Here is a 24,065-nt window from a genome sequence, read left to right on the forward strand (position 1 = left end):
ATACTATGATTTTTTTGTTATAATATGATGCTGATGTGTTATGCTTTTGTTTGTTTTTTGTATCAGGTACGGGCAGGGCAGAGATCAGGATGGTGTAGAGAGAATTATGGAACGATGTACGACAGTGATTATATCTGGGTGTTGGGTTTCAAATGTTTTTAACTTTCTTTTTATGCTTTTCTATACTGACATATTTTCATTTTATATCAAGCATATTTTAAAATCAGAAAATAATAAAATTTCACTTTAACGAATAATTATATTCATTGTTCAAAGATTTAATTCTAAACTCCAATGCATTTCGTTTCTTTGAGTTTCCAATGTGATTTTAAGTCTTAAAAATCGAAGAAAATTAAAATAGAAAACATGGTCTATTATATATATTATGATACCTTTTGATAATAGAAATCATTCTATGTACATGTTTTAAGTATAACAACTTGGCTTTTATTAGAACAATAGGCAGTTTCAATAATTCTAAGAACTCTACTTAAGAATTAGATTTTAAGTGGGAAATATTTAATCAGTAAATTTGACGGAATTATTTTAGCAAAATTTAACCAACTTTGGAGAATTCTGCTAAAATTTAAACTGTGGGTGAATTGTACAACTTCAAAAAAAAAGTGCCCATCTTCTCTTTCTCGAAGACAAGGCTCAGCAAATTATGACTATATCCAGCCCACTGCCTCTTTTTGTATGGCCCACGAGCTAAGAATGGTTGTTACATTTTTTAAATATCTGATCAAGAAAAAAAAGAATATTTCATGATGGGTAAAAATAATATGAAATTTGAATTTCAGTGTCCATCAATACATTTCTGAATTAGAGTCATAGAAGTGTTTTTTCCTTTTTCTTGTCATATAAGTACCTACATAATATTCTTGATTTTGCATTTTGACCCACGAGCTCTCAAAACATTTACCATTCAACCCTTTACAGAAAAGAAAAGCAGCCAGGCACGCGGGTTACCTGTGAGTTCTTCAGCCCTCAGGTCTCTTCTTGTTGGCTGAGGATTGCTATAGGGAAAGGAGAGGTAGCGGATGTTTTTGGTATCAGCCTGTGGGAAACAAGTAGAAATAAAAGCAGAATTAGCTACTACAATTTGGAGTATCAAGTGGCAAACAAAGTGAAGGGCACAGACGGACCTATCCTGTGGCCTCTTGTTTGGATTCGATTAATGACTTTCAGTTACTTTTGTTGAAAGAAAACAGAGTGCTTCAGCCTTCAATATGTATTTCCTTTCCCTCTCATGATAAAACAGAGCATTCAAATCTCTCAAAGTTACTCCCACAGCCCCACTGAGATTAGGGTAGGGAGGACATTTCTGACGCAGCTTCCACCCGGAAGTCCCAGGAAGAGCGGTTTAATAGAACCTCAAATAGAATAGCTCAGATGCATAGTGGGTGATATGAACGTAAAGCATGAGTGTCTTGGCACAAACAAATTCCTCCCTGTATCTTCCTGGGACAGAAGTAAGTGCTCTAGAACCAGGGTTCTCTGTGCACAGAGGTCCCCTTAAAAGTTTGGTATCGGACCACCATGGCGTCTGGTCTAGACTCAGCCTAGTGACTGTGTTCCAGTCACTGACACATCCTGGAGGGACGTTTGCTGCCACCCACCCCCTGTACAGACCCCCTCAGGTACCTAAGGCCAGGGGCTCAGAGAGGGACACCCATGTGTGGTGTCCCGAACCCTCTCACTTTTGTATTTCTCTGACAACAAGGCAGTGGTTGTGTTTGTTTGCTTACATATTGATGGTATCACCTGAGGAGGCCCTGGCCCAGCTCTCTGGTGAGTCCACAGCCCCCACCTTACCGGCTTTCCCCACGGCAGGCTGTGGCCTTTCCTCATGCTGTCCCGTAAGGTATTATAGCGGCGGGTCAGGATCTCTTTAGCCTGCTTCTCACTTGTTTGGGGTTTGAGGTTATATTTGTTGTAGGACAGTGTCTGCAGAAAGACAGAATGTCAAATACATAAGGATAATAAGGGTATCTTCGGTAGAACTTTCAATGTCAGGAAACCGTGGAAATATCACAAATTAAGAATACTAGAACAAGATTACACAGTGAAAGTCATCTGAGCATTTGCTTTAATTACAGAGGAGCAAGCTGTGTCCTTCCCAACCCCCAAGAAGAAAGGTCTGTGACCGAGGCCACCCCTAGAAGGACAGATCTGTGGTTGGAGCCTGCGCCTGCTGGCTCACAGAGCAGTGCTCACCATCTGTACTGATCCTCTATTAGCCTTGCGGTGGTCCCTCTCCCTAAAATACCCACTGACTTTGGCTGCCCCATACACACATTTTCTTTCCCGGGTTGTACTTTTTGTGTTAGGCCAGTAGTTACTGAGCATTGGGATTTAAAGTATCAGGAAAATGTCAAAATGACTGGGAATTTCTATGAGGTTGCTAGTTTTTTAATTTTGCCAATTAAAGATACATTTAAAAAAATCAACCAATCACTATCACCAGCTTCAGTTAAAAAAGGAAGAGGTCTTTTAACCAAAATAGGAGGGAGGACATCATCTCGGATAAAGAGCAATCCTTCAAATTGAATCAGTTTAGCCTTATGAAAAATTGTCCTCACTCAGGCCAGTGGAAACCTGTCTTAAAACATAGACCAACATCAGTCCTTAGATGTTTGCAAAGTGCTTCACTGGACCTTCTCTCTCTTCTTCTCACCCAGGGTTCACCAGTGAATATCCTGTTTCCGCTTGGACTGCGGCCGCTATTGCTCTTGATTAACAGATGTTTTAGTGAGGATATTCAACAGCAAAAGAGCACATGCTCTACGAGCTTGGTGTCATGATAGACACGGGGTTTGAAAAAATGAACAAGTTAGAGTTATGGTCTTCAAAAGGCTTATAGTCTACTGAGGGAGTTAAAAAAATAAGCATGTTATGTGCTCAGGTAAATGATAAGACCCTGGGGTCTGCAGGGAGTTATGGAGGACAGGCAAAGGACACTTAATCCAGATGTGGGCAGGAAAGATGCACTGCATTGAGCTGAGGCTTCGAAGCTGAGGGGAAGTGGGAACACATGGGACAAGACATAGCTGTGAAACAACTGGGGAAGAGAGAGTTGGGCCGCTGGAGCAGAGCTGGGGATTTGTTATCACAGAAGAATGAAGTACTTTATTCGAAGTAGGGTTCTAGAGGTACAGGAAGGGGTTGGGGACAACCTGCCAAGAGAGGAGACTACATCCTCCAGGACAAGGGTCTCTTAAGTGGGGTGCACACAGATGATCCCCAATCTGAGAAAATAAAATACTAATACTTATATTTCCATAAAAAATACAAAAGAGATTAAGTTTTATTAATTCTTAATATATGAATTTATAATAGAGCCTCACTTGATCCATATATGAGATGGTCAAATTTCCTGTCAGAACAGAAGAGGATGTTTGTAACAGAGTATTTAGTTTATTGTTTGTGTTTTAGTGTATACACATCCAGTTAAGTTTCTTCGTGGCCGTTATTATCTGTTAACTCAATAACAGTTAACTAATCCTCACAAAATAGACAATTGTCTAAAAGTAGTTCCATAATGGAGACAAAGGTTGGAGGTCAAGGGAACGTGAGGAATTAGCAACTACTTTGCTGGTAGTTCTTTATCAGCCACTCTTGACAAATTAATCAATCTGAAAAGAACTTGGTCAAAAATATTGAATTTTGAAGCCAGGTTGAAATATAGATTTTTATCTAGCATTGCCAACGATGGACCTCAATCTAAGTGCCCTTTACACATTGAAATATTAAAGAGTGACATGTGACACTGTCATAAAAATATTTAAAAATTAAGCATCTAGAATATGGAGACAAAGTTTTACAATTTTTCATCAACGTAAAATTCATGCAAAATAACCTCAGTGTGCATGTGTTTACACACATATACATATATGTGTGTATATATGTATGTGTGTACGTGTGTGTGTGTGTGTGTATACACATATTGCTAGTAGGAATTTCCTACACCTTAATTTGAGGGGAGGCTGTACTTTGAGGAACATTTGGACACTTTTTCTTTGATTTTGCCTCATATCCCATCACTCTTGTGCTTGTCTAGTTTGCCTGTCTGCAGGAAGCATACTAGGTCCTATGCATATAATGTGTACGCAAGTTTCTTCCCTCTCCTTCCTCCCTGTTTGCCCTTAATTTTTTTTCCAATTACAGTAGACATACAATGTGATATTAGTTTCAGGTGAACATCCCTTTCTACCTTTTGATGAAGGAGTCGGTGACTGTTGAAAGCCTGTATTTCCCACTGACACTTGAGCTCTATGGGAGAAAGATGTGCATTCTACATGTGTATTCAATCTTTGCTGAAGTAAACTGAAGTTGAATAAATTGTTTTCCTCCTTTGAAAGTATATAGAAATTCTGAGTGTGACCTGATCATTCACGCCATCCCATGGGCCATCACGGCCCATCAGACTCTAACTTATCCTTGGGGTCTGGGCTGAGGCCAGTTTGCTCCCTTGTAAGTTTAGAAAGAGTATTTCCCAATCTCCATCCCCACTGAGTTCCAGAGAGCTTCTGCTGAGGTTCTTCTGCTGAGAATTTCCAGAGGTTAGTTCTTCAACTTCCTCGCCAATGAAAATCTTGTACTGGATGTGCTGATGGGTGTGGCTTCAAACAGGAGTGGCTGGAGGTCACCCCCAACCCCTTCTCCCAGTAGAACAGACCCAGCAAGATCGGTTCAGTTTCAGATCAACTATGTATTAGGATCTCCCAGAGTTAAACCCGGAACTCATCCCAGACTTGCCCTAAAATAACTCGACTCCCAAGATGGCGTCTTCTAAGCTGTGGACTGTGAAAAATGCCCCAACTACAGTGTGAGGCCTACCAATCTATAACCCAAGCTATAGGACTACAGATGTTACCTTTTGTGACAGTCCTCAAAATGGTAGATTGCCCACTAGAAACAAAGCAGATGGACTGTTGTCCTGGATTGCATGCTTAGAACAGTTTTTCCTTCCAGAGAGCAAAAGGACCATGGTGGATGAGAGAAGTCACATAACCCATGTAAAAGATGGGGTGAGAAAGGAAAGACAGGAGGGGGAAGGACTAGTAAGTTTCACTCTCTCAAAGTAACAAAAGTGGAGGTAAAGCCATTGCAGAGGCTTGGAAACCCCTCATATGTTCTCATATGACTTCTCGGGACCTATTTGCTTATCTGAGGGGAACAAGACAAGGGGATACTGCATAGCTTAGAAGGGGGAAACCTGGAAGACAGACTGACTAGGCCTACAATTAATGTAGAAGGGTGTGGCTACCTGAGAATCTGCATAAAAGGAATAAACAAGAGATATCATTTGACTAAATCAAAGTCTCAGAAGGACTCACCCAGCGCCCCCAGAAATGTTCCCCCTATACACCTTGGACCAGTTCCCAAGTGCCAGCATAGACTCCATATCTTTTTCCAAAATTGAGAATACTATGTCTGAAACATTTCCTTTTATTTAGGCTTTCAGCATTGTAGTTTCAATATTCTAATCTAAACCATCTCAATTTTCTGAGCTCTGTTACAGTCAATCAGATTGAAACAAGTACCTTCAGTGTCCAAGTGGCATCTTTTTTCTGGGCAGTTAAACTCATTTTAGACTGGGTTGGAGTCACAGGATCTCTATTTCCATTTCTGGGTCTTTCTCTAAATTCAACCTTCATCAACCCGGGGAGAGGCTGTGGCCCTCACTAAGCTAATCCACATTCTTCAAACCAGGAAGTTCTCAACTATTTATTTAAGGCTGAATGTGATAGTCTCACTGAGACAGTTTCACTTGGAATGGTTTGGAAGCTGTTGGATTTACTCTCAGTGCGCTATGATTGATGCTGACCTATATTCTTTCAGCAGGTACAGAGCCTTTCGATGACACAGACCCCTTAATCACTGACTTTTCCAAAGCAGGAAGCCAGAAAACGTTCACTTTGACTAGATCATGCAAGTCTGGAGTCATGGAAAGAGCCCTGGGCAGGCAGTTGGAAGATGTAGGCTCTTAACTTAGATTTGTTTTGTGACCTTAAACAAGTCCGATAAACAACTCCCCTAACCTCAGCATCATTTGAAAACAAGGAGCTTTGACTAAATAGATGGTTTTTTTGGTCCCATCAAGACTATGATCTATGATATAGTCACAAAAATCAAGGCTCTCAATTGAATTCACTTATAATCGTACTGAAGAATTGGAATGTTCGATTGAATCCTCAAAGTAAACAAACAAACAAACAAACAAACCCTCCTAATTAAAGGACACAAGTTTACATATCATTTGACTAGATCAAAGTTTAGGAAGGACTCACCTCAGCCACCGACCCCAGAAATATTCTTGGGATGCACTTTGGACCAGTTCCCAAGGGCTAGTATACACTTCGTACCTTTTGTCAAAACTGAGAAATAGTATGCCTACTATGTCTTCTTTTATTTAGGCTTTCAGCATTGTAGTTTCAATATTCTAATCTAAACCATCTCAGTTTTCTGAGCTCTGCTACAATCAATCAAGTTGAGAAAGTGACTATTATCAGAGTCCTGGTGCCATCTTTTTTCTGTGATGCGGTGGGTGAACTCCACCACTTGTCCATCTCTGGAGGGAGAGGGAGAACTGCTGGTTCTGGGAAACACCAGGTTGCAGGGCTAGGGGCAGCCTGACCCCTAGGGCCAGCAACTGGATTTGCATTTCTTTTTATACCACAGGTGCCAATTTTGCAGCAGAAACATAACAATTAACTTTCTGTTCTGCAAACTAAGCAGGGAGAAATTGTTTAGTAAGGACGCTGCTTTAGAGAGGATATTGTGACCAAGAACTGATTCCTGAAGGATTGGTTGCTAGCACAGGCAATAGGGACAGGTCAGATGGCTTATACTCACCCTTTGTCGAACTTGGTACATGTTGCGTGTCAGAATGTCCCTCATGGACTCCACATCTTCAGGGGAAAGCCTTTTGGTTTCTTGTATCCTCTGGGCCCTGGAAACATCATTGAAGGGAGGTAAGCATTATTCTTCCATCCTGGCAAGAGTGCCACAAAAGTATCAATGTACCTGTGGGAGTTCTAAGTTCCAGAAACCCTGTTTTTACATAGTCTTTCCTACTGTTTTAGTAAGTTCATGTGAAATGTCAGTATATGCATCTTGATTTACATTTCGAAAATATAGTTTCTTTGCCTTTAGCTTTTATTTGAGAAACAGAATAGCTCATTTTTAAAAGGGGTTTAAGGAGGTCACAAACCACTTATTTTCCCCCTTGTATCTGTTATGAATGGACATGTTTGCAAAATACAATAAAAATAAAATTACAAAATAATACTATAAAATGCAAGCCATATGTTTTACTGTTAAATTCGACAGAAATAGGATTGCTCAGTCAAGGCTGACTCTTGGTTATGTCTGTACTTATCGAGGACAGGTGACAAACAGCTCATGGACAATACCATCCACATACCACATTTTGAGCAGCATTGAGCTAAGAGAGTATTAAAATGTTATGAGTACACTTAGGAGCACATTTATCTTGGAATTGTTCCTTTAGGGATTCTATCTTTCGCTAAAGAATAATTGTAAGAAACTAATATCGTATTTTACAAGAAGAATTAGACTATTTTCATCACTGAAAAGTCAGCCCAGTTCTGAGACACTGGGAACTCTGTGCAAATCTAGAAACAGTTGACTGCTCACTGCCTCCGCACTGACCAGTTCCCCAGGGCTTTCTTCACCATGAGCCCTCCCATCCCCCCAAAAGGGTTCAAAAACCAAGTCATGCCCAGGTTAGCAGTCAATGCACAATTGTCCTCTTGGGATTTCAAAGTCATGACATTGCTATGTGCAAAATTCACCTGTGACAAATATATTTGATTTCAATCATTTCAATTTAGTGGAGGTAGTTTCTAAAAACTTTTTGTTGCATGAGTAATATATCTTCCATGTAGAACATAAGAACTAAAAACAGAACTAAAGAAAATTAAACTTATCTTTTACTACTTCTCTTCCCTTAACATCTTGGTATAAACCCTTACAGAGTTTTGCTTTGTTTCATCTCCAGCTGCAGCTCTTCAGAATGCATAAAGGAGCTGCTGTGCTCATGTTTGCCTGCAAGGCCTTCGGGTAAATGTTCATGGAGATGAGTAGTTAGTTATTAGTTTCGATACAGGCCACTTTTTAAGTATTTTTTCCCAAACATTAGTAGCAATATAGCTATAAGTAACAAAGACGCTTTGTAAGTAATATACAATTGGTAAAAGATTTTTAAGGACTTGGATACTGGATATCACAGTATGCCAGGATTTATTTAGCAATGCTATCGGTATACTGACTAATGCCCTTTTTACACTATCGTTGAAACCAGAGTTTCCATATCTCAGATCCGCAAATGCCAACACTATTGATATTCAGTCACCACCCTTACTGATGTAAACATTATTAGAAGGGCATTTCAACCTGTTTAAATATCCTTCAAATATAATTTAAAAAAAGTCCTTCAAATACAATTTATTCTTATTTAGATACACCCGCACATCCCACAATCTGAACACATTCCTTTATTATTGTGGAAGTAATCTATTGTTAAGCAGAAACAACAACTAATCAAACAGTTCCATTTTCTGCGTACATAATAAAACAACCAAATATGAAAACCCACTGGTAGAGGAAATGGTCAAGTTAAACTTGAGACAGCAGTACATCTAACTTGGCAGTCTCCCTGGTTTATAATTGACCACGATGGGAAGGGCAAGACTTAATTAAGGTCCCTTCAGGCTGCTGGCTGGATGTGTAATTCAGATATCATCCCTCATCCACACCGAGAAGCTGCAGCTATAAAATTTTTCAGACGAATTATTAACTTGGGCCAGGTGTACCTGGACTTTTCCACATGTCACTTCAGTAGCAAAATCATCTCTGAAATAATCATAGTACGAGCACAGGAAAAACTGACTGTGAATAATTTCTAGGTCAAAAGAGTAAAATTAGAAACTGAAAGACTCTTGTCATTGAAACTTTCATTCATGATTCATACAAGAGATCTCTGTCACCTTAAATAAAAGTCCTGTGGTAATTTCATCGCTAATTCAAACCAAACTGCGAAAATCTGAATCTAAATGTATTTGAATCAAAGGTTCACATTTCTCTTAACTTTTTAAAAAATCAGATGCTACAAAATGTAAAAAGAGGGTTCAATTCTAAACATAGCAATATAGATATGAACTCTTATCAATGCTATATTCATACCATAATATGAATTCCCCAAAAATCAAATACTATACCCTGATTCATTTAGAAGAATCCATCCTCTTATAGCTTTACACATGAAATCCATGGGAAATGTATGCTAAAATGGCTGAAGGATATGCCCACTGAGTAAACACTGGTGCCCACAGCTCTTGTGTGAGTGTGGATGCTTTGTGTCTTTTTAGAAAGATCACCAAGATGACCAACACTTAAAATGAGCAAAGAGTGGCAGAGAAGGCCTGGTTGCCCACAACACAATGTCCCATTAGGAAGTGAAAATGGCACCAGAATCTTCATTCCAGGGTCTTTGGCGTAAGAATGCATTAATGTAAACTTATACTTGTCAATATGTGATCAACTTAAAAATTTTTAAACTACAATAAATTACAGTATGCATTTCTATAAGTGGCACGTAAAATTATTTGGGGGTTTTTAAATATGATATTTTGAAGTTGTAGAGTTAAAGTGTGCTACGCCTATGAATTTAAAAATATTTCAATATCTCTTTTATAGTAATGAAATATTTTTAAAGCTTCCATACTTTTAATCATTTTGAGCCTGTCTCTTCTGATATTTCTAAAAACTGACTACTCACTGGTAAAATGAGGTGTCTTTTACTTAGAGGAATCATTCAAGTACATAGTCTACCTGTTCCATAGGGTTGTTTTAAGGGTCAACTAAAATAATGCATATCAAGGTAATGGAATTCTGTAGAACCAATACCATGTGCACTAGGCTATAGACAACTTTTGGTGGGAGTGTTCTCTGAAAGGTCATTTGGAAATCTAAACCTCTGTAGAACAATTGCTTAAACTTCTAAAGAAAAAAAAATATATGTGCATTTTGCTGTTATCATTTCATACAGAATAATAAAAAGTGAGCTGAGTACACACTTCTTTTTCCTATTATTGTATAAAGGTTTATTTACTAAGAAATTAATGGCTTTGATCTTAGGAGAGGAATTCCTTTTTGCTTGATGTCCTACAGATTTCTGATGAGATCAAATAAATGCAACTTAAATATGAAACCTGTATTAAACATTAGTTTAAAAATGCTCCTCTCCCACCCCAGTTAACTGGTTTAGACTATAGGTGGGGGGAAAAATTCTCTAACCTATAAGGTTCTCTTATGAATCTTGAATCGGTGTCTGTAAAACTGTCTGAATAAATAATTGACTCAACAGAAGGGCCCCCTCCAAATGAAGCTGGCTTATAAATTGTCTTGAGGTCAGAAACTGGGGCAACTGTTTATGACCCAGGCCACATAACACAGAGATTCAAATTCTGTTTTCACACAGGATAACTGATTCTCATTTGAGATAAGCGCCCCTACATTCCTAGACAAGTGCTCACATAGCTAAAGAGCAAACCAACTGAGGAAGTTCCTAATGATGGAAGCTGCCTGAACCTGTCTAGCCCTCCTGCAGTTAAATCCATTCATCCTTCAGTGAACAGGTCAGACACCTGGGGACCAGAGGAGTTACACTTCTTGTACTCTTATAGCTTAGAATTATGTTTGTGGCTTTTTTTTATTAATATGAACTTTTGTATTAATGTCATGACCTTGCTAGGGCACAGACTGTGTCTGCTTTCACATAACAGGTGCCCAAGGAACAGGGTTGGGCCTAAGGTGAGGTGAGTGAGGCACTCGCATCTGCCAAGAAATTCAGTAGTCAAGTTACATAGGATTTGAATACAGTGTTTTAGACAACAAAGTTCAATGTAAAAAAAAATACATCCACGATGAATAAAATATCAAGAACATTTTAAACAAAGACAGGATCAATATTACTGATTTTTCCTTCTGCCTCAGGCCCCAATATGGCTCAGCATGGCACTGCCAATAAATATTTGGTAGTACATTCTCAATTTAGTGTCACAAGTTTTCTTAAAGCCATGTAATGGGCAGCACCAAAACCAACTAACCAACCAACCAACCAACCAACCAACCAACCAACCAACCAACCAACCACAAAAACAGTCTCACTGAAAAATAAGGCAGAAAGCTTTCTGTTTATATCAACAGGGCCTCAGGACACTGGTACTTTATATTTGTCCCAGCCCATGTAAGAAAGGCTGTGGTGTTTCTGATTCATTAGCAAGTAAAGGATGAGAAATAACACTCAAGCATCATTGACAATTTTATTACTATCTATTCTTAGCCCTTCTCCAAACTTGCTTTTCAAATGTGAGGATGTAATTGAAGCTCATGATCAAGTGTCTTTACTGGCTAAAGATGACAGGATGAAGGGGCCTGTGTTCCTTGTCCTAAATATATGTTCTCATTAATTTTTCCCAATGGGGGGGGGAGGGATAATTAATTCTTGTGATATAGAAGGGGTTTTTGCTAAATGTCAGAGAGTTAAAGCAACTTTAAAAATGTCTAGACAGGGGCCGGCCTGGTGGCTCAGGTGGCTGGAGCTCCGTGCTCCTAACTCCAAAGGCTGCTAGTTCGATTCCCACATGGGCCAGTGGGCTCTCAACCCCAAGGTTGCCGGTTCAATTCCTCGAGTCCCGCAAGAGATGGTGGGCAGCGCCCCCTGCAACTAATAAAGGCAACTGGACTTGGAGCTGAGCTGTGCCCTCCACAACTAAGACTGTAAAAGGAAAACAACTTGAAGCTGAACGGCACCCTCCACAACTAAGATTGAAAGGACAAACAACTTGACTTGGAAAAAAAGTCCTGGAAGTGCACACTGTTCCCCAATAAAGTCCTATTCCCCTTCCCCAATAAAATCTTTAAAAAAAAATGTCTAGCCAGCTCTTGGGATAATTGGTTTCCAGATGCTCCAGTAGAAATGGTATGCTTCAAAAGAAACCGTCGTGTAATGATGGATGTATATGTGTCTTACCCCTCCCTGCACCCTGCTTCTACACCAACTCCCTAAGGCTTCTGTTCCACAGGAAGCCATGCTCCTATTCCAAGCTGCTCTCACACAGACTTAAGGCAAATCTCACAATCTCACGCAGATTTTTGCCTCAGACACAATTGTAAACACCGCTTTCTCTTTCAATAGCCCACCGATCACCACATGTCTTGCTGCCACCACTCATCCCTGAATCGAAGTTAGCAACCCAGAATGCTGACCTGGTCTTCGCTCATACAAAAGAGGAAGAGAAATGACTCATGGAAGGAATGCAACAGTAGGATAAGCAGGATCAAATGAACAGGGGTTAAAGCATGGAGAGTTCTAATCAGGAAGAGAAAGTCTTGCTGTTATTCTATAAATTCAGTTGCCCCTCCTCCCCAAAGAAAGGTGTCATACAACTACAGTAGGCAACTCTTGCTCGAAAGTAACTTTCAAAAGTTAGGTGAAACAGATTGAGCATGGCCAAGCTATAAAATGCCAAGACTTAGCTCATCTCTCTCTTTTTTTTCATGATGCATTCCTCATATTTGTGCCTCTTCATTCCCAGTATGAAGTAGAACAATGAGTTCGTGTCCCTTGAAGTTCTGACATTGAAAGCCTAGATCAAAGAGCAGATATGACTTACTGATGGGGTATGGAAAAGGATGTAGAACTTAGGATCCCAGTCTCTACCATCTCAATGGCTTGCTTCATTTCCAGCTTCTTGTACAAAGAAACAATGCTTGATTTTGGCAGGTTCTTTCGAATTAGGATTTTCCGTAAATATCTGTGATCAAACTTCTTAAACCTAAAAATGAAAACCAACATTTTGGAAATGTTTAATGCTGTATGTGTTATGTAAGTATGTACTTTTCTTAAAATAAATGACTACTTAACTGTAGTCTGAAAAACACCAGGATAGTGCCTGGAATGTAGAGCCTTTGAACACGTTTAAAAATAATAATAATAGAATTTATACTTTAAAAAAAAAATAAAGGAATGGTTTACTGGTTTGAATATATTGAAAATCAACTAAACAAAAGGAAGGGACAAGCTGCAATCAGGGCAAAAAAGTGCCTAAATAGGGAGAGAGAGAGGCCCAGCTCAGCTCAGATCCAATTGTTAAGAGAAGAAATGAGGGGGTTGAGGCTTTTGAACAAGTGTTCCATTCTAATAGCTCAAAACAGTGGCAGCTGCACTTACGGTCACACTGGCCTATCCAACCAGAACCCAATAAGTTTAAATGGCCCAGTGGTTATAGCAGTTTTGCCCATTACGCTGCAGATCATTTTAAATCCTGCCAATTAAGGGAGGGGGGGCGGTAAGAACGCACATATATCTTGACAGTATGAATGACGCAGAATCTGAATAGGCTACATGCTCATGGCTGTTGATCATTGTAGTGAACCTCTCACCAACCCATTAGACTGAACTGCATGTCTGCACTGGTGCCTTCCCTGTTGGCCATTTGTTTGGAGTTGGAATTTTTAACACTTCCAATCATTTTACATTCAAAGAGTAATTTGCCTACTCTACTTTCTGGAGGGGAACATAACTCCCTTGGGCTGCTGGCTTATTATCTGGTGATTGGTTTCTTGGTCTGTGAGGCAAATGGACTCTATGAGTCAGGTCTCTTCCGGGTTGAGTAGGCTGTGAACCCTCGAGCTTTGTGACCTGTGTGTGGCACCTACCAGGCCCACTCTTGCTCCAACTGAGTCACCCCCTCAGACTTCTAGTTTTCTGACTTTCTTCATGAGACTCTATTGTTCCTGTTTATTCTTCCACCACTGTCATCGGCTCTCCAACCATCGGGACTTCTCTGACACTCTTCACACTGAACTCATCTTGACCTTGTACCATTCAATACCTGTGGTTGCCATTGCCCTTACCCTTGCCCTACTTGTCACATGGCCTCTCCTGATGTGCTACTGAGGCATTTTCTCTGTGCCCTCCACATCCTGATTGACACCTGTTTCCCTTTCTCTCTCCCTGTAGACTTCTGAGTCTCCTTACTCTTCCTCTTTCTTACATGGGAATGGGAATGGAGGCTTCTCGGAGCCTTGTCCTCAGTCAGCTTCCTTCTTCACACTCTGGTAGTGACCACACCCATGCCCGTGGCTTTGGTTACCAAATACTCATTGACAATTCACAACTATTATCTCCAGCCGCGATCTTCCTTCTAAATTTGAGACTAAATACCAAAGTAGGGCTGAATACATATTTGAGACATCTTAAACAGAATCCATTATTCAACTCTAATCTGTCTTCTATAGCATATACATTTAACCATGGCATTGTTACCTCCCTAGACTCCCTACCTGGAAATCTGAGAGTCATTCTTATTTTCCACCTGCTTCTTGTATGGCATGGCTCCCAGGCCCTTTATCTTCCTGGTCCCCTCCCTCTATATTCTTTCTAATTTGATGCTCAGCTTCCAATATAGCCCTTTGTGGTTTCCCGTGCCACCACGATCCTTCCTAGATAGTGAAACCCTCAGTCTCCTTACTTGTCTCTCACTTGGTAGTGGCTCCATTGCCCACACACATCTTCAATTCCAGCCTTTAAGTGATCCATCAGCTGCCAAACCAAACACAAGAAAATGATTGCTGGTGAAATGTTAACTCTAAAAGACACACAAGGAAAACTGATACACTTTGGAAAACAAAGGAGGCTTTAATATCCTGAAGCATATCCTCGTTTCTATCACTCTATTCATGTAACTGAAACTTATAATGCCTTGCATAGTAATTCAACTTAGTCTCATGATTCAAAGACTCTGTAGATAACATCCTTAGTAATGCACATAACTTGCAATTAAAACAGGGTACCTGCCATTTCCTTTGAATGTTTCTGGAATGATCTAAGAAATTTCTTATTATGAAATCATATGGATATAAAGCCTAATAATTAACTTTTACTTATCATTTCATTGCAAAAAAAGAAAGAAAGAAAGAGAGAAAGACAGAAAGAAACAAAGAAACAAAGAAAGAAAGAAAGAAAGAAAGAAAGAAAGAAAGAAAGAAAGAAAGAAAGAAAGAAAATGGCAGTATCCAATTTATGCAGTTTCTAGAAATGCAATTCTATTATAATAATAACACATAACAACAAAATTTATCTATATGCCTCATTTTCTTTCTGATGATTTTGTCTCAGTATTTACATTTCACCATCCAAGCCAATTATACATTTGCTTTATTCAAATTGTTTATAGGAATTTAGGGTAAAAGCACAGTCTCTTCAAAATTTATGAATTTGACTTCAAATAATTTAAATTTGTAAACATTAAAGTTCATTCTGGCTTCCATTTTTTTTTTTGCAAAATAAGTTAAAATACTAAATTAATTCTGAAATACTTAATTGATTCACTTTCTACCAATAAGTAAAATATTTTTGAGAAAAACAAAGAAGTGAAATACACAAGTTCTATTGTGTTAGGAATAGTATCTAATTTCTCAACAGAATGAACAAAGGGCATAAAGGTAGAGACAAAAATCTTCAATCAGTTTAAAGCATTATTTATTTTAAAACACTCCCTCCCTATCCCCATCTATTGAATATTTTCAAATGGCCTTGAAACATATTGGTTTGGGTTTCCTGAATTTAATTACTTTATTTCCTTGGGTGACTTTGGCCATGAATTTCAGGGCTGATTTTGAAAGACTTTGGTTGTTTCTCCAGCATTAGAATCATGAACTTTCAGGGATGAAAGAAATCTAAAATTATCTGGGCTAATGATTCCAACAAAGCTACAACTGCCTGTACAATTCTGCTAAATATTCCCAGTCACTGATTGCACACATCTGTTTCACCTATGGGTGTGCCATGCAATAAACCACTGTCACAATGCTCTTCATTAACGGAGTCTCTCTGCCTATATCTTCCATTCTTGAATTCTCATTTCTATTCCCTGGAGCCATGCAGAATGACATCCTTTCACTAGTGTGTTGCACTTAAAAGAAACAGGTCAAAACCATGCTCAATTTCACTCTCATCTTTGTCAGAGTTGGATGTTTTCACTGAGAACTCCTGCTAGGCCTCGTCTGCAGAAGTAGTAGAAGTCTTTACTCCTTCCTAATTAAAAGTTTAGAAAGGGCCGAGGATCCCATATTCCATTAGAACAATGATTTTAGAACCAAATAGGACTACACTGAACATTAGTCACTGTCGTAGTCTCCTGAGGTGTCAACTCGGCTAGGCTAGTCCCTAGTTATCATTAATGCCAATCTAGAAGTAGCTGAAAAGGCATTTTGTAGATATGATTAAAGTCCATAATCAGTTACTTTAAGTAAGGGAGACTATTCTAGATCATTTGGGTGGGCCTGATTTAATCAGTTGAAAGGCCTGAAGGGTGGAGCTGAACCGACCAGTTGCACACAGCGTCTGTAGTTCATGCCTGAGAGTGCCAGTCTACCCTTCTTAATGGCCTGTCCTACATACACATTTTGGACTTGCCTAGACAACCCCACAGTAGGTAAGCCAATTCTTTGCAACTAAGCTCTTACTATATATCCCCTACTGGTTCTGCTTCCCTTCCTCGAAACACTGCCAGCTTGGACTAAAAGGAAGAGAGAGAAGACCAAAAGAAAGGAGGCTATTGGACCCCCAAAATTCTACAGACAAGAAACAAGCTGATCAAACTAATGAGCTACAAACATGCTGCCTTTCGTGACAAAGGAAGTATGACTCAGAGGGTAGAGTTGAGAGAAGATGGTGGAGAAAAGAATCACAGAAGGTGGTTTACAGGCCTTGAAACCAGAGTTCCTCCAGGTGGACTGGGAAATTTGTTTGGGATAGATGAGTCCTTTTTCCCTTCCACGATCCCCCCCACACCCCCTTTGGAAAATGAGTATCTACAGCTGCTATCCTCTGACCATCCTACCAGTGTATTTTGGGTGCAAGTAACTTGTTTCTTGAGTTTTCAGAATTGGAGAGGAGCTGTGCCTCAGGATGCATTAATCCCAGGGCCTCATCCATTCCTGATTTAGATGACTGAAATGACAAGATCTGGGACTTTTGAACTGATAAGATTTAGATGAGATTTTTGGTCTTCAAACTGACACTATAACAAATTGAAACCTTTGGGGATGTTGATGTATTTGCATGTGGAACACACACGAATCTGAAGGGCACAGAGCAGACAGTGGTAGGCAGAATACTGGTCCCCAAAGATGCCCAAGTTCTAACCCTCACAACATGTGAACATGTTAGTTTATATGCAAAGAAGAATTAAGATAGTAGATGGACTTTGTATTGCTAATCTGCTGACCTTAAGATAGAGAGAATATCCCAAATTATCCACATGGGCCCAATATTATCACAAAGCTCTTTCATATGGGAAAGAAAGGCAGAAGAGTCAGGATTAGAGTCATACAGCATGAGAAAGACCTGACTTGCCACTGCTAGCTACAAAGATGGAAGAGAAGGCCAGCAGCCTCTAGAAACTGGAGGGGGTAAGAAAACAGAACCTCCAGAAAGAAACGCAGCCCTACGACATGTTGATTTTAGCCCAGTGAGACACATTTTGAAATTGTGACTTCCAGAACTATAAGATAATAACTTCGCGGTTTTTTTAAAGCCATTAAGTTTGTAATAATTTCCTACAGCAGCAATAGGGAACCAGTATAGTCACTCTAAGCGGAGCTAGAGAAGAAAGAGGCTATGTCTAGTGACATGTACATGTCTCATCAAAGCTCTAGATGACTCCCATAGGTGGCAAATTGGGGTACATCTTATTAACTTATTAATTATGACAAAGAGATAACTTACACGGATATGAAGCTCTTCATTGATCGATTCTTTTTTATTGGTCTTTTTAACACCCAGGTACCTGACCAGAGGGCCGATTGTGATTCCCTGGAACATAAATAATAAAATAAAAAAAGGTTGTGTTGTAGTGAAGGCTGTCATTATAGAAAGCAAATCTATTAGCAAAACTATTAGAACTTTCAATTTTTATGTTTTTGTTTTATACTAGCTTCTACTGGAGAAATGTTCCAGTGTTTTCTTTAGTTCTTATTGAATTCTTTTAAATTCTGTTACAAAAAAAAGCATTATGTCTGTATTTTAAAGCAGGTATTTAGTTTCATCCCTTAAAATAACCTCTCATTAGTTTGCTGAGAGATAACTCCATCTAAAATAAAAACTTGTGCTATCTAGTACCAACTGGAATCTTATTTTCAACAATACACAGTAGAGTAGCTGTCATTCCTTGTTACCCAGGAATATTTTCATTAATATGTTTTATTGATTAAAAGATAACATATTTTAGAGGTTAAAGGTGATCGCAGACATGATCTAGAAATAGTTGGGGATTTAGTTTGGGTACTGAGCATATTTCTAAAGATGAAATGAAGTGTCCCTTTTTTGGTATTATACTAATTTAATACATAATCCTAAAAGAATCTACTTATTTCAAACATGAAAGAAATCTACCAACCTGAATAAATGCAGTAAAATATATAACTACTAGAGTAGCAGTGACAAACATTTTCTTCCTAGGAAAAAGAGACAGAGGGAGCAAAAATGCAAGTGAAAAACTTCCAGCTCCTCGAACACCGCTGTAGAAAATTATGCACTGGTCCTTGATGGAGAAGGGGAAAGTCCGAAACTGGTTACTGACATAGAAGAGAGCAAATACGCCTAGAAAGAGGGAAACACATATTAGAGCAGAGGGTCACGAATGAGTAGACATACAATGCTAGTGAACCCAAGTCGTGTGCATGTGCCCCCAAGACATGGCACCTGAATTCCACTGCACCCATTATTGCCCATCCCAAACAGAACATTCATAGAGCGTGTGTGTGCGCTGTATATGTGTGTGCTTAAAGTAACAAAATCTTGATAATTTTTGGTATAAGAAATGGCATATATTTTCTAATCTATACTCATAATTTTTGCACTGCCTCTCCAAACTAGGTAATTGCCTGTGGTATAAAAATTTTTTTATCATCTCATCTTCTCACCGAGTAACCAAAGGAGGTGTGTAATTTTCAACATGAGAGGAGTCCTCTCGGGGACTGCGGTCTCTTCAGGGTGAACAACTCTTTTGAGGTTGGTTTGGTTCTTCTTGAGGTTCAGTGCAGACAGGAAAGGATGTTGGCAAGAATTCAAAGGAAGGGACTCTTGCTGTCAGTAAGTGGAGGGTGGAGGGTGGGAGAGCGTGTTTAAAACATAGAGGTGTTTTTTTTTACCACACTGGTTTTCTACTCCCAAGTGGCTCACATGGCTTAGCTACCAGCAATGAAGTGGCTTGTGGTGGGAATTTCCCTTCACTGAAGCCCTTACTAATAATGAAGAGGTTTCACTGCAAAGTAATAAAGCTGTCAGCATAGTCATGTGACTTCCAATCACACAGACTCCACAGTAAGCAACCCTGACTGAAGGCATACTGGTAGCCCAAGAGGCAGTTACATTTAAATTTTTTCATTTTGTGTTGTTTATCCTGGCTCCTCTCCATACTAGTCATGTGAACGTGGACAAGGTTCTTAATTTTGTCATGTATTCAGTCTCCTCATCTGCTTAATGGAAGTGATGAACAGTGTTTACCTCAGAAAGTAGATGTAAAGTCTAAATAAATTTAACATCTATAAATAACATAAAGCAGGGCCTTATATGTTATAAGCCTTCATGAGTGTGAACCATTATTAGCTACGCTGAGTCAGGGTGGAAAAAGGACAGGCTACGAGTGGGAGAACTGGATTCTGACACCTGGCATTGTCCCTCACTGTGACGTGGCCAAGTCAGCCATTCGCTCGGTGACTGCTCCATCAGTTCCCTCAGCGAGAAGATGAAGGAGTTGGGCTGGATGGTGACCAAAGGTCAACAATGTTGAGAGAGCCACAATATTAATCTTTTCCTAGATGGTTTCTAGTCTTGTAGGCTGTGCAGAAGCTCTGTAGTGTTACTTCTCTTCACATTAGCTCTAGTCCCCTGTGGAGCCCTACAGTATTACAACAGAAAGGGACCTTAGAAATCTGTCCACACCCACCATTTTGTGGTTGAGGAAGACAATTTGGGGTACTTCAATGTCTGTCCAAGGTCAAATAGTTAGTTAGTAATAATGCCAGGATTGGATGTGAGATTATAAATTTCTAAGTTTCTTCAATTCTTTGTCTGCCCTGGGGACTCAATAGGCACATATATTCAGATTTAGCTTTATGAATATTTTAATATTTGTACATTATTCTTATTCTCTTCTAGATCATAAAGTCATTCTAAATTCATTTAGAATTGATATGCTCAAGGTAAGTTCTCAGTTTTTCTCCTCATTCCTTTGGTAATTGGCTTGACCTTATTGACCAAAGTCATTTAAAAAAATGCTTCAAATATTAGTCCAAATCATTTAAACCTATAATTGCTTCTAATAAAAAGGCAACTCATATCTCATATATTGTAGTTCAGTACTTAGTGTTTTTTTTTCTAGCTCCAGAAGTATAAATATACAAGATAAATCACCAGCCATTAGTCAAGACATCTCTCTTTTTTTTTTTTTTTAATTAGGTACATTTCATAAGTGTGATGCCAGTTGCATTATACAGGTCCCTTTACTAATTAATACTAAGCACTTCTTAAAACTAAAGATTCACTTCCTAGTCCTCGGTTTTCTATATATCACACTCAATCCTCAAATGAAACCACCTATTTATTTAGGGAAATGTTTTTTAACAGTACTTGCCTTACATAGAACACAATTTGTGACATCTCACTTTTCCTGTAATAAAAGTGTAAATGCCTGAAGTTTATAATCTATATCCGACTTAAGGTGCAATAGGGGACAAACTGGCAAAGAAATGAAGAGCAAGAGATGAATTTACTGTTATATGTGTAGATGTGAAAATTCTCTATTCGATTAAAAAAAAATACTCCTTGCTTCAGGGCAGAACCTTATCAGTCAACTAATGACTTTGACATTTGAAAGAATAAACAGAACATTCCTGGTCACCACAATGTGCCTGTACTCCCCTAACCAGTAAGACCAGTTAGCCTCACCTCACTACTTACGCTTTTACACTGCAGAATGGAATAAGAGAAAATTTAAAAAGCAGCAGGCAAGAGACTCTTGGGGGCCCTGCTGTCTCTTACTGATGGCTCTCCAGATCTGGCAGAAGGCCAGGGTGAAGCAGATGAAGGCCCAGTTCCACTCGTGGTTCTTCCCAACGGTGGACACGCCCATGAAGATGAAGATCAGGGTCTCGCTGACACTGCTCAGCATCTTCATGAAATACTTGATGGTCGTGTAGGATGTCTGGGACACGTTTTCTTCCACATATTTTTTCATTGTCACTGCACAGGCTGTGATTCTGCAAAAGGAACAGTCTCAGAGAGAAGCACAAAATTTGGCCCCTCCTGGAATAACCCTCTCTCTTGGTGATGCCACAGATACACAAATTCTGTTTTTATACCCAGATAACATTTTCTCTGTCCCTTCTTTGATGGCAGTTTTCCACAGACTTTTTTTCTTCTTCTTCTCCCTCCCCAAGGGGTTTGCACAAGTTGAGTATTATGGGGAAGGAGGGTAGGATGGCTTTCCCACAACAAAATGATGGGCAATGCATACACAAACCAGAAATTGAACTGATTCTATCTTGCTATCCCTGATCGAGAGCTTTGTCAATTCCCCTTCTACCTTCTACTCCACTCTGCATTAAACCCCAATAAATCCATTGCAATTACCTAGAAAGAATAATTCAGCAAAACCTCTCATTTTCTCCACCTGAGTAATATTTCTGACAACAATATAATGAGATTTTTTTCATTTGAAATACTTCTCTTCTAGATCCACTTAACAAGTCTTGGGTGGGAGGTGGGAAGAATTTTGCCTTATCTTAGTAGTTTTGATCACTTTTAAGGTGGTACACTAATGAGTGTCTAGATTTTACACTACTATATTTAATTAAAATAGGTATCTTTATACAATAAACTATTCCTGCCTGGATAGCTGGTCATAGAGAAAACATGACCAGATATAGTAAGCCAAGTTGAGAAGCCTCATTTCAAGATCTACGCAAGGTAAATATTTTTAAAAATATTTTCATTAGGAAAAAGAAACATGGATTTCTAGTCTTGTTCCATCTACCTAGTTTCATTCTACACTGATGAGTCCTTCAGCTGTGATGTGATTTAAAGGAAATAACAGAAGGCAAAGTCCAGCAATTATAGTTTCTCATGACATGCTTCCCTTCAAGATAATGAATTTTTCAAAGAAAAAATTACTGAGATGAGACTTTAACCTTGAACTTCTCCCACCTTTTCTTTTTAGAAGCTTTTCTAAGCATTCTAACATGATGTTATAATTGCTATACTCTCCTTAGGCAAATCATGAGAAGAGACCAGATGCAAATGCTGGAGAGAACATTTGTTTGGCAAAGGACCTAAATCAGATTTTACAAACATTTAAAAAATCTGAATCCTGCAACACTTTTGAGAATTAGTGTCAGCAGTCAAGCCTTTTCCAGATGCTGATCCCCCAAATGTAATCCTAAATTCTTTTTTGCTACTAGAGGTGGTCTTTGGTTTGTACTCACGCCAGGATGCCAGAGAGATAGAGGGTCTCAGCAGCTAAGTAAGACAAATAGCTGAACATGAAGACGATCAGTGGTTCAATTGCAGAGATATTCTGAGTAAAACGTGTGATAAACGCAGAAATGAATCCAAAAACAATGCCGAAAAATACTCCTCCAAGCCCTACAATTATGAATCGGGCACATCCAGCCAAAATGTCAACAGGTTTTATGGCTTCAAATTTATGCATCTTTGTGAAGGCAATTAATATATTGTACAAAACCTGGATAAAAAGAAAGTGGGAAAAGAAAGAAACATGAATTAGAAATGAGAAAGATTTTACGTACAGGTTCATAACTTTACGTCTAGTTAAATAATACAAAACAATAACTGAAATGGCAATAAATATTAACACAGCTGCCTGATTTTTAAATGCATTCCATCTAATTTAAATTCATTCAGTTTTGCTGAATAAGTGTCATACTCACTGTTTTTAATCACTGAACACCTACTGTGTGCCAGTCTCTTTGCTAAGCTCTCTGTGTCCATTTCTTTCCTCTCAACTCCCAATGTACTTTTCAACATGAGCTCTATAATCAACAATGGAATTCCTATTATTTCTCCTTTGACATGAGCACCATGTTAAGCTCTCTCAGTAGAGGGCGCTGAAGGGACACTGCAGGAGGGAGGGTCTTCCTGCAACTTCCTAGGCTGCCTAGAAGAAGTCAGCCATGTGAGTGAGGACATCCTGTGGAGCCTGCCAGGGCCACAGGCCCTGAAAGTCATCCCTCTGCAACTTTATGTCTTCTGCCTGGTGATAAACTGTCCATAGGCCTCTAGACATAAGAAAAAAAACAAAACACAAAAACATGGCCCATGTGCAGCATGCCTGTGGCGGGGGAATCCACCTGAGTAGCCCTCCCTCTATAAACCCATGCAGACTGTTCCTCTGAAAGCCCTCTACCCTGTCCTGAGCCCAGGCTCTCACTGCATGTCCCACGACACTGATGCTGATGCCTGCTGCCTTTCTGCCCTCCCGAGGGTAGTCTGTGGTTTGTCCAGCAACTCCAGACCAGCTCCAGTCTGGTTAAGCCAGCCAGCTTCTCAGCTGGCCAGTGGCCCATCCATACTTTCTCTAGTGAGATCTGTACCCCTTCCAAGTTTGTCCTTCTTTGTGGGCTGTCCCTGAACCCTATGTTACCATAGAGTCTCCTCATATCTTGTAGCTATTCCTTTATTGTAATTAATAATCTTGATATTAAAATATTTCTGTTTTACCTGTGTGGTTTTTCTTTTCTTCCTGGACTCTGTCAGCTGTGTTTTCCATATATATCATCTCACCGGATCCCCCAAACAACTCTAGTCCATGTGATACACTTCCAATATTCCTACTATTTCTCTACTTACTTCAACGTTTCTATGAAGTTGCAACAATCTTATATCACTATTTCATGTCACTTGGCAAGCCTAGGACTTAAACTGAACTTCTGCAAAATGGCAGCTACCA

General features: G+C 39.3%; 1 protein-coding gene across 1 annotated transcript in view; it reads right to left on the minus strand.

Annotated features, from left to right (window-relative positions):
• The window catches only part of SLC9A4 (solute carrier family 9 member A4), a 55,637-nt gene that overhangs the window by 5,910 nt on the left and 25,662 nt on the right, over window positions 1-24,065 (minus strand). Inside the window, exons 3-11 of the mRNA XM_081068459.1 lie at window positions 22,582-22,841; window positions 21,140-21,357; window positions 18,495-18,697; window positions 17,825-17,911; window positions 14,565-14,635; window positions 12,705-12,866; window positions 6,859-6,955; window positions 1,816-1,947; window positions 970-1,057 (exon numbers count right to left, since the gene is read on the minus strand). Of these exons, the coding sequence (XP_080924585.1) occupies window positions 970-1,057; window positions 1,816-1,947; window positions 6,859-6,955; window positions 12,705-12,866; window positions 14,565-14,635; window positions 17,825-17,911; window positions 18,495-18,697; window positions 21,140-21,357; window positions 22,582-22,841 (1,318 nt within the window). The remainder of the gene's footprint in view (window positions 1-969; window positions 1,058-1,815; window positions 1,948-6,858; window positions 6,956-12,704; window positions 12,867-14,564; window positions 14,636-17,824; window positions 17,912-18,494; window positions 18,698-21,139; window positions 21,358-22,581; window positions 22,842-24,065) is intronic.

Source organism: Rhinolophus hipposideros, assembly GCF_964194185.1.
Source record: "Rhinolophus hipposideros genome assembly, chromosome: 12".
Taxonomy (NCBI): Eukaryota; Metazoa; Chordata; class Mammalia; order Chiroptera; family Rhinolophidae; genus Rhinolophus; species Rhinolophus hipposideros.